The sequence below is a fragment of the Lactuca serriola genome, chromosome 7, assembly GCF_051521515.1.
Source record: "Lactuca serriola cultivar US96UC23 chromosome 7, Lser_US96UC23_V15, whole genome shotgun sequence".
NCBI classification, from domain to species: Eukaryota; Viridiplantae; Streptophyta; class Magnoliopsida; order Asterales; family Asteraceae; genus Lactuca; species Lactuca serriola.
This window is the reverse complement of record NC_136414.1, coordinates 61239084-61251211: the sequence shown is the minus strand read 5'-3', so window position 1 is coordinate 61251211 and position 12128 is coordinate 61239084. Positions and strand designations below refer to the sequence as shown.

The 12128-nt window shown below is 35.2% G+C and overlaps 1 protein-coding gene across 1 annotated transcript; it reads right to left on the bottom strand.

Moving 5' to 3' along the window:
- Positions 1–4598: 4598 nt before the first annotated feature.
- On the bottom strand, positions 4599–11563 carry LOC145061157 (casein kinase 1-like protein HD16). The gene is made up of 18 exons (XM_079008556.1): positions 11299–11563; positions 9621–10037; positions 8568–8693; positions 8400–8473; positions 8245–8314; positions 8096–8151; positions 7940–8011; positions 7768–7862; positions 7603–7669; positions 7326–7455; positions 6837–7055; positions 6611–6741; positions 6311–6485; positions 6126–6216; positions 5727–5884; positions 5429–5617; positions 5182–5263; positions 4599–4956 (listed from the first exon to the last, which is right to left on the bottom strand). The coding sequence occupies exons 2-17, from the start codon at positions 9996–9998 to the stop codon at positions 5204–5206; spliced, it is 2091 nt and encodes a 696-aa protein (XP_078864682.1). The 5' UTR covers positions 9999–10037; positions 11299–11563; the 3' UTR covers positions 4599–4956; positions 5182–5203.
- Between the last annotated feature and the right edge of the window lie 565 nt (positions 11564–12128).

Here is a 12128-nt window from a genome sequence, read left to right as displayed (position 1 = left end):
GATTTGGAGTTGGGGGCAGTGGTTTTTTCCCTCAAGATTTGGAGGCACTATCTGTATGGGGTTAGGTGTACTATATACACTGACCACAAGAGTTTGAGATATCTCATGGATCAATCGAATTTAAATATGCGGAAACGGAGATGGTTGGATGTGGTAAAGGATTATGATTATGAGATCCTGTACCACCCTGGGAAGGCCAATATGGTGACCGATGCTTTGAGCCATAAAGTCGTGAGTTCTCTTATCATGGATATTTGCTTGAGGATGATTTTTACTTTACCCTTGTTAGATTTTATCAAAAAGGCTTAGGTGGAGGGATTGAAAAAGGAGAATTGGAAGGCTGAGCGAATCATAGATAAATTCCTTTATTTTTTAGAGAAGGTCGGGGATTGTTGACTCAATGTGGTAGAGTTTGGGTTCCGAATACTGGTGGGGTGAGACAGATAGTTCTGGAGGTGGCTCATAAGTCAAAATTCTCAATCCATCCTAGGGGCCACAAAGATGTATCGGTATATGAAGTTGAGTTATTGGTGGCCCTGTATGAAAAGGAAGATAGCATGGTTCGTAGAGCGGTGCTGGACTTGCAGGAAAGTTAACGACGAACATTAGAGACCCCATAACAAGATGCAGCTGTTACCCATTCATATGTGGAAGTAGGAAGAGATTACCATGAATTTCAGCACAAAGCTACCAAAGACGGAAAGTGGAGTTGATTCTATTTGGGTCATTGTTGATAGATTGACCAAGATTGCACATTTCATACCGACTGCCGAGAGTGTATCTGCTAAGAAGATAGCTGACATCTATATTCGGGAGGTAGTGGTTTGGCAAGGAGTGCCAGTTTCGGTGGTTTCGGACCAGGATGTTCGTTTCACTTCCAGATTTTGGAGGAAGTTTCATGAGGAGTTGGGTACTCAGTTCCATTTTAGTACAACATACTGTTGGATTAGTGTCTAAGTCCATAACTAGTTTGGTATGTACTTGACCCGATGGTGCATGGTCCTTTTGGGTTGCCTTCACCAAAGCAACTTGATAGGATGAATTATGGAGAGAAAGGATTAAATATGATTTATTAATATATTATGAGAATAATATATTAAAGGAGAAATCATATTGTTTAATTAATATTAGTCAATAATTAATTGGTAATTAGTTTTGTGACTAAAAGAGACTAATTATACTTAAGGGACTGGAATTGTAATTATAAGATAATTGCAATTTGGGCCATGGATTGCCTTATATTAAGGAGTGGACGAATTCTATGGGAAAACCCAAGAAGAAATCGTCCAAGGCCTTAAGGAAAGGAATCTATGGGTTGCTTAAGGCTTAAGCATCCAAATTAGGGTTTCCTTGTTAGATAACCCTAATAGCCTCCTCTATATATATATATATATATATATATATATATATATATATATATATATATATATATATATATATATATATATATATATATATATAGAGAGAGAGAGAGAGAGAGAGAGAGAAAGAGAGAGAGAGAGAGAGATCCCTTATGACCCAAAAACGTGGCTAAGACTTCTTCTAGGGTTTCACACGTTTTAGGGCAGCCTCTTTCCTCTCTCATTCTCATCCTCTTGCTTATGGTGTTTGTGAACCATTAGAGGAGTGACATTTGTGCCTCTAAGCTTTCTAAAGTCAATACAAGGAGGAATTGGGATTGTTATTGCTACATAACAATCAAGGTATGATCTAAACCCTAATTATATGTTATATTGATTATCATATGCTAGATCTAGGGTTTATAGTCTTGGATAACTTGCATGTACAATAGAGAAACCTAGATCCAAGCATTAGGGTTTGTATGGGCACATAGGATGTTCTTATGACCAAAACCCATCACATACCACCCCCATAATGACGATCAGAGCGAACGGATGATTCAGACGCTCAAAGATATGCTCCGAGCATGTGTTTTAGATTTTGGAGGAAGTTGGGATACTTACCTTCCACTTGTCAAGTTCTCCTACAACAACAGTTATATGGGAGGAGGTGCAGGACCCTGGTTTGTTGGAGGGAGGTCGGGCATCGGTTCATGGGGAGTAATGAGGTGGTACTCAAGACCACTGAGTTGATTCATCAGGTGTGAGATAGGTTGTGAATCGTGCAAAGCCGGCAGAAGAGTTATGCAGACCGGCGACGTTCGGACCTCGAGTTTCAGGTGGGGGACTTGGTGCTTCTAAAGGTGTCACCTTGGAATGGTGTCATCCGATTTTGGAAGCGAGCCAAGTTGGGACCCTGATTTATCAGTCTTTTCAAGATTACCGCCCGAGTGGGCAAGGTTGCATACTGACTGGATTTTCCTGTCTTTGGTCAAGGTCTAGTGGCAACATCGGAGGGATTCCGAATGAACTTGGGAGCTCGAGGTGGAGATGCGAGAGCACTACCCTAATTTATTCACGGCAGCAGACTTCGAAGACGAAGTCTAGTTCGAGTGGGGGAGAGTTGTAACATCTTGATTTCCAGGTATTCCATTTTGATCCTTGGTTTGTAATTTGTTTGCAAAGTTAGTCCCTAATGGCATTTTTGTAATATGAGGCCATGCATGCGTACGTTGGGCGTACGTGGCCAAGTTGCAAATCCTAATTTTTAGGGTTTCAACTTTATTTAAATATCATTATAGCCCCATACTCTCTCTTAACTCCAGCCTCCATCCTTTTTTTTCCCTCATTTCGAAACCCTAAAGTGTGTGAGTGTATTTTAGAGCTTGGAGAGTCATTTTGGTGCTCTTAGTGGTGAAGGAAGAACCTTGAAGTTGTGGTGCTTCACTCAAGACTTTGGATCCAACAACTAGTCTCTCTTGTGCATCTTCTGGAGGTATAAAGCTCCAACTTTGATGAATATTTCATTAAGATCTAGTTCAAGCTTAAGTTGGCACCTTTTTGTCCCAAATCTTGATCTTTGTGAGTATAGAATACTCCAGGACTTTTGAGTTGTCCTTTCAGAGGCTTTAGGGTGTGATAAATCATAAAAATATGATATTGGGCATTAGTCTCTTTCCATGCATGATCTAGGTTGTCTTAATGGGTCAAGAAGTTAGGGTTTTTGATGTTGAGTTCTTAGTAGCTATGCAAGACCATAAAGTTGGAAACTTTATGGTTAAGAGCATCTTTTGAGGGCTAGATCTGGATTTTAGATGAAAGAGCTTAAGGATTAAGCTCTTAATGGGAAGAAAGGGTGGCAGCCGCGTATGTTGGCCGTACCAAAGAGTACGTTGCGCGTACACGGTCAACCCCTCGACTTTGGTCAAGCACGTAGTATGCCCCGTGTACGTGTTGAGTACACCCAACATACTCACCGAGTCTACACCCAGCGTACTCACCGAGTTTACCTGGTTGACTCGGTTGACATTGACCTGGATTTTGATCTAGGGGTATTTTGGGTATTTTTGAGTTGTATTATGAGTTTTAGCCACTGTTATTTATAAAGGTGACCGATAGAGTTGATTTCGGAGCAACGTATTGTTTCATCTTTTCATCTGCCTATGAGGTGAGTCTTCTCACTGTCCATGGGTCAAAAGCACCAATGGCGGCCCATTATTGTGTTATTTAGGATGATGGTTGTTATGTAGCTTATATGAGTTTGTATGATGGGTTGAAATAAACCCCACGGAAGAGCCCACTATCGCATGTTCGGGTTGAAATAAATCCCAGGACGGGGCTCACTATTGTATGATTGGGTTTAAAGCCCCAGGGCGGGGCCCATCTGTATTGATAGGGTTGAAATACACCCCAAGGTGAGGCCCCAGTGTTGGACCTATATATGTATATTGGGTTGGTCTATACCCCAAGGTTAAAACGCAGTTGTATTATTGGTATATGGTACTTTGGAAAACTCGCTAAATTTTGTGCTTACAGTTTATGTTTATGGTTTCAGGTACTTTTTGATTCAAAAAGGAAAAGTCCAGTGTGATGACGTAACATCCTCCCCTCATGATTTCTGCATTTTGAATAATTATAATTTGATATTTTGGATATTATATTTGGTGATGGTTTTTGAACTAATTAATGAATGAAATTGATAATCTTTCAATGAAAAATTTTATCACTATTTTTAGGCTGTTACAAAATTAATATTACAACAGGGCGACAACTAAGAACTCAAAACAATCAGTCATCTTTTTTATATGGATAACTAATATGGGATTCGTCGTTTTTATGTGCAATGGTTTACAAGAAGGGTGGAAAAGCTTTCTTCATGTATAAGATCGGATGAAGTTATTTCTATCTGCAGAATTTTGCTTGAGAAAAGATTGGGAAAACCCTAACCAACACATATGGGGAAAAAAAATTAATACTAGCCTAAGTTGTCTGAACATACCTACCAAATCAACATAACCACATATACACCTTAAAATTATGCCTAAAACTTTGGTCATTGATCTATATTCCACATACCATTTGGTCATTTTGTAAATATCTCTTGAAATTTAAAGAACTAGAAAAAGTGATAACATGTCAACATAACCACATACACCTTAAAAATCATACGTTGACATGCTTCCCAACCCACACACATGATCATTAAAACAAAACCATGGAAGAAATTTTGCCAAAAACAAAACAAAACAACTCATCAAGTATCATAATCTCTTCACCTTTTTCTTAACTTTTCTTTATAAATTCAATTACACACCATACAATTTTTCACAAAACCCGACTTTTTTCAAGCCATGTAACAACATCACACTTTTAACCACCAGTTTTAACATTAAGTTTATCGACTATACATCCTTACAACACACCACCAAACCCGAAAAAAGAGAGGTGCCACAAAACCCCATCTTTTCTTCATCGTTATATAAATTATCTCCCTTCCTCATATTAAAAAAAATGACACAGAAATGTCGACTAAATTTCAACATTTCCAATCAACCATTTTTCAAGAAAGGTGTAGCATGAAAGCTAAACGACAACATGTTGAGCAGATTTTGAATACCTGTGAGTAACAAATTCAATCTTTTCAGATACCATATTTTGCAGAAACAATCGGGATAAGGTCATATAATAGCAATGTACTTTTTCAACTCTTTCTTATGTACATAACTATGTTATTTTCACACATACATTACCCTTTCATGACCTTATCCCAAATCAATCTAAACTCCAAAATTTTGAAGTCATATAGTGAAAGGTAATATAAGAAAGGGAAAGGGATACATACCGATAGAAGCTTCTAGTATATCTCAAGATACAGTTCTTCCATAACAGATGGATGCTATGTACAAATTCTTTGACCATTTCTCCTGTTGATAAACAAATCCAAGACATAATATGGTAAGCCATAAGTGTTATGAACCGAATAAATTGTCTGAACATGATGTAAATAACCATTTTGCCCTTGTAACACTAACAAAAAGAAACAGGAATTTATCCCATTAAGCCTTTTTATGCATAAAGCACTTAATTACCTTGACATGGGTACTAGGAAAAGCAGAAGTCCTGAGAGTTTCTTGAGTGACATCTTGTAATTTCCTCCTTGAAGTACTAAGTATGAAAGCAGCTTGATCTTCAGTTGCAGCAGCTGATGTAATTCGGTATCCGTTTTCCCATCTTCTATGAATCCCTTCACTCGGATAAAGAAAATCAAGTTCCACCACCTGCAAATAACCAATAATATAGCAATGTAATTACATTTCTTTACACACAATAATATAAAACACTTGGCATTTCTTTATCAATAAAAGCAAAATGTAACAAACAAAATACCTGATTGGAATAAGTTGCATCACGAGACATCACAATGCCCCATCTATTACCAGCAGTTGTCATTGAAGTGACCAAAAAGCCCTCCTTCCATTTCTTGTTGATCCACTTGAATGGAAACACATCGCTTACTTTGTATGATTGTTGTGTGTACGTTGTCCCTAGTGAGGGGTAAAAAAGAAAAAAATATATATATCACTTATACAAGGGTATTTATGGAAAATTCAAATTCTTGACTTCTATTAGAGCTTTGATCCCGAATACAACAAAAGATAACAAGGACAAAACGTTATCAGGTAAGCTATGTATGATAATATGAGTGTTTCTTTATTACTTAATGTAGGAGAAAAAACAAGTTTTTACAAATTTGCCCTCATTAAAGAAAAGGAAATGAAGACTTACCCTTTGACATTACAACCAAGGCACTGCCATTCGAGGCACCTGCAAGTGATGTTATGTAATAGTTTTTCTCCCATTGCTCCATTATCCACTCCTTGAATATATACAAAAAGGGAATTCAAATGCTTATCCTTTCTTCAAAAGAGACAGATTGAAGAAGGGCGTAAGATGTAATTATTATTTATTACCTTGCGTAAAAACATGGGGGTAATCTCGTAAACCTGCGAAGTGAACCCTGTCCCAGCATCCATGACAACTGCCCATAGATTCAATGCAGATGCTACACAACTAACATACAAACCATCATTCTTCCCTTTTTCCACATGCTGATGAAGTCTTGAATCCAGTACATTATAATAGTATCTGAAACAATTGAAATACAAAATATCATTACAAATGGAAGAAATCTAAAGTAGATTGTTCTTAAATAGCATAAAACAGATTAAAGTTAAGAAATGTTGATATTTTGAGTGCACTATTATTTATACCTTTGCTTCATTGGTGTTCTTGATGTATAAACTGAAATCCACTGATTAGCTGGTGTCCCGAGTCTAATTTTCTTCTTAGGTTGAGAACCATCTTCCAAATCACTAAGCAGCCTTCCCCTCTTTTGTCCCACCTAAATCACACACACACACACACACGCACACACACAAACAATATATCAAAACCCTCAATGATATTATCAAAATTAATAAAATATAAAAGAGTCACCTTTAGAGCACCATCGATTCTTAAAGGGCGCAATGATGCATTAGAAACTAGGCAGTTTTCAAACAATGCAATAAGCTTTGAGTAATTAGGCTCTTCATCAAACTTCATATTGGTCACAGCTTCAAGAAATTGTTTAAAGGGTGAAGGACAATAATAACAAAGAATATCCGGAGACGTTGCCATCTTTTTTTTACAAACAAGGAACCCTTTGTTCTCTCCCTGAAATCCCAAAAAAAAAATGTCAAAACATGATGCCAATATATCAATATTTGTCCCTTAAGTCTTTGTTCTATGAATGGGACAAAAGTGGCAACTTTTTGTCAGTGAACTTTCATACTATGACATTCGTCTAAATCATGACATGACATGACAATGTGTATGGGAAAAAAAAGTAGCAAATTTTGTCACATGAGACAAAAGTAGCAACTTTTTGTCCTATCCTGAAAAGGTGAATTTGGATAATTTAGTAAAAGTAGAAAAAAAACTTACAACGAAACCTTGCCATGGAAGTTTTCCTTTAAGGAGGAAAACTAATGTATAAGCCAATGATTCAAGGTCATCTCTTCTACTTCCAGTCCTTCCTAAATGAGCATGTACACTCGCGTAACGTACTGTTCCCCTATAAAAAAAACAAAAAATTTATAATAAAAAAAGACCATGATTATCATAAAAGCAACAAGCATACACAAATAAATGAAAGCACATTGCTATTTCTTGCATTTAGATCTACTTACTAATATTATATTTAAAGATATACAAAAATTACCTGAACACATCAGGCTTTTGGTCATAATCAACATGATTACCCGAAGACGTATCCCTCCATTTTGAAGCTGAAAATAAAAAAGAAATGGATCGCTTATTAAGCTCATGTAGAATATGTATAAAATAATATGAACCTTAAAAGTAAGTAATAGAAATATATATATACCTAAACCAAGATCAACCAAATACAACTTTTTCTCATTGGGTGTCCCCGGTTGACCGAGTAAAAAGTTTTCTGGTTTTACATCTCCATGAACAAAACTAAAAAAGAACAATTAATTGTCATATGAAATTCATATTAAAAGTCTAAAACTCACATGTATAAATTTAAATTTTACCCTCTTAAGTGAAGCTGCTCTAATATTGATAAAGATTCCACTGCTATACAAGCAACCATTTCTTCTGAAAGACTACCAAAAAGAGGCGAAATATCGATTAAAAACTAAAAAAAATTTAAAGAAAATATGCAACAAATGTAGATTTTTTTTACATACGTTTGGTTGCTAGAGTTCCAAACATCCCACAAACTCGGGCCTAGCTTATCCATAACCTAAATCAAAAGGGCAAAATAGGAATTACAAAAAGTGTTTTAAGACTTTAAGACACCATGGAACAAAATAAAAAGAAAAAGTGAAGAACTCACAAGGATATAATATTCTCCTTGGCGACCTTTGTGATGAACCATTGGAATCCCATAACAACCATTTAGAGTACTTCATAAAGAAAAATAATCATAGAAAATTAGTTTTCTTGTGCTAATTAAGGTTCAAGAAATGTAAAATGAAACTTTTTAATTACCTATAAACTTGCCACTCATAAGGAGGACCATAACTACATCCCTTCCCATTACGATGTTCCAACTTCAAAGCAACCTACATAATAATAATAATAATATATTTGAATGAAATAAAATATAAAACAATTTTAAAAAATGGAAAATTAAATGTGAATGAAGATGACATGTACCTCAAGAGCATCTGGACCCGAGTTTCCCATGCCACCTGTCACCCTCCTACCAACATAAACTTGACCAAACCCTCCTTTACCGAGTTTTCTTTCTAACTTGTATGCAGGAGAATTGCCAACTTGCACCTACAAAACAAGCAAAATCCAAAATTTTAAAAACAAAAAACAAAATTATATTTTATTAAACTATGTTATACATTCCATGTAGACAATCCATGGCTCAATGCCATGATCATCAAGAATCATTGTTCATCCACTAGTTGAAAATCTTTAAAAAGTCATGAAAGATAATTTCTTTCCTATTATTATTTATGGGTTTTCATTCTTTTTCCCAGGCATTGTATTAATATTGTGTTCTTAAACCAAAGCAATCCACAAAAGACCAAAATAGAAAGTAAATCTTCTACCTTTTTGGAAAATAAAGTCTTCTTTGCTTTTTAGCATTAGAATCATGATAAACTTAGGCCCCGTTCTTTATTTCTCCATTAAGTGTTGTTTAAATATATGTTGTTTAAAAAAATATTTGAGAAAATGATGACAGTATGACGCAACTAGGGAAAGGGAACAAAAAAATAAATGGGGACAATTTTGTAAAAGGTTAGGACTTAATGGGAGAAAGAGTCTTTCATTTAACTCACAAAATAATAAAAGGCAAGAACTTTATGAAATAAAGAATCAAAATAATAGTCATAATGCGTTTATAAAGTCAGCCAAATTACCAAAAAAAACATTATATTTGAGAAGGCAGCTTTGTGGTTTAACTACTAATAAATGTTTCATACATTTTTCCAAATTAACTGTTTAAACCTCATATATCAGGTTTAACTGGTAATTTTAGTTATTTAGTTTGGAAAAATGTCTGAAACTTTAATAGTTTGACTGAAAAAAAGTAAAGTATAAGTGGTTAAACAGCAAAACTCCCCAAAATATAATGGTTTTCTGCAATTTTTCAAATAAGAAATGACAAGAACTATGAAACAAAGAATTCAAATAGTAACTCCTAATGCATTTATAAAATCAAAAAAAATTAAAATTTAAAATTAAAAAAGATACCCTTTCAGGAACGGGGCTCGAGCTTCCTTCCTCCTCACCATTAACAACCAATTTCTCTGCACTTTTTCCCACAACCAATTGATCACGAATTCCCACATCCAAATTCAAGTGGGGCCCACGTCCACCACCAACACCACCAAATATCTCACCATTTTTATCATGTTCAATTCCTCTAACCCCTCTACCTCTGCCACCTGGCCTCGGCATTGGAATCGGGTATGCCGGAGTTGCTTTTGGTGCCTGAGCTTTACCTCTGCGGGTCCCACGACGTGTTGTAGGGGCTACTACAACAACAACATCATCATCATCATTATTATTATTATTATCAAGATTTATCACTTTTTTAGCTTGGCGAACTCCACGTCTCAAATCTGGCATCTTTTTTCTTCTTCCATGCACAAATAAATACTCTTCAACCTTCAAAAAAAATAAAAAGATTCAAGCATATTTAGAACATAATCATGAGAATCAAGAAACTTTTTAGGTGGTTGTATGATAAGCATCTAAAATAGGTAAAACTTGATATAGCTACTCATAATGATATGCTTTAAACAAACATTGTAGTTGGTTACCTTTTTGAGACATTGAAATGACTAAAGGGACTAAACGAGAACATACGAAATAGTTAGTTGCTAAATCATATGATATACGAGAAAAGATGAAAACTTTTGAAAGAAGATCTCTTTCTTTGAATTAAATACCTTCAAAAAGATTTTAAGGAATCGTTATTGGGAAAGCTTTGATTTAAAATGTGCTAATACTTGTTAAACACCATTCACCTTTTTAATGTATTTTTCTTTCTTAATATTCTAGATCCATTATGACTTCCTTTACTTGTAGACCTTTTGTACTTAAACCATATTTAAAATACCTCAAGGGGAATAAAATTTGCTTCAGATTTTCAGAGCACATTATGACTATATAATTTCATTGCTAAAAACTGCATTCATACAAACAATAACTCACGTGAACTTTGATTCGTGTTCTTGGATGTTCTAAAAAGTAAAAACCAGTTAAAATATTTGCCATTCTGACTTCTGAACAAAAAGGCAGAAACTTTGATGAATATAATCATGAATCAAAGTCGGGAAAGTTAAAAACAATTATCACAGGCAACATTATGTAAAAATTACATATGCAGCAATGATCAAATTAAGAAAACACACATATGAAACACTTAAGATTTATACAAAGTGCTAACCAATAATCAAACACATGGTGTGCAGGAGGAGATTCATCCTGGAAACCCCACGTACCAGACATCAAAACAAAAAACAGTAACTGATATTCAATCTGCATAGATGCCTATTTTCATATAATCAGAAACCCCAACTGCATATATAAAGTTAAGTTCATCGAAAAAAGCAATCTTGCTTCATATCATAATACCCCACACCACTACAGACCTAATAATCGGACCTTGCTATTGAACTAAACATCAATCGGTTTCATCATCACTTACAAAAACTATACGAAATGAAGATGAGATCAATCTACAAGGCAATCAACAACGATCGCCGGAAAAAACTCAAAGTTTTGTTGCAAAAAGATGGATACCCATTTAAATACTCTAAACCAAACAATCGGAAGCATAGAACATCAATGCAGAAATGTCAGTATTCAAACACATATAAACAGTGCAATCAAGGACCAAAACAGGTAAAGATAAAGATTATACCTTTAATTAAATAGGTGTGTGGGCGGATTATTGATTGGTTTAGCCGTATAGGTATGATAAGATTATGAAGAAATCCCTAAAGATGAAATTGAAGATAAACTATTGTATATTGATGAAATGGGGTTGGTTTATTTATATATGGATGAGTAAATAGGAGAAAGAAACGACGGTCGGTGAGTCGATGCGGGTGTGCGGTCGATGTGTGAGAGATATGGCGCATGGAAAGACGGTGTGAGGCGTAGATTGTAACGTTCCATTATTACAGGCTTACAGCATATACAGATATTGCCATTGACATAGCAGATTTGGTGTTGTGTAAATGGGCTCTCAATTTAACATCTTCCTAAATATGTTTGTGGGCTGATTTCAAATCTCTTATCCAATGCATACAATACAGTGTACATAATGCATATTTGTAAGAAAGTCCCTACTCGACTTTGATATTCTTTTAAAAGAACCACCTAATATTCTGGGCCTAATTGTGAATGTATCATCAAACTTGGTTGCAAAAAAGAGCAAAATGCATCTTTCATTTGAATTGGAATTAAAATCTAACCCACATTAGACATAACACCTTGTAGTGCGAAAGTCCTTTTCATGATGATCATTCCATGAAATAAAATCGTAAATTTTCGTCTCCATCGACTACCCACCGAACTTGGTCATCTACATTAAATACATTTTTCAAAACTTCTCATATCTTCCCGTTCTTTTAAGTACCCCATTTGAAATGTAGTCAATGTAATTTGTCTTTATACACATCTCTCCATTGTATAAAATATTTCATTTGAAAAGGTTCCACAAATAATATTTCTCTCCATTTACTAGAA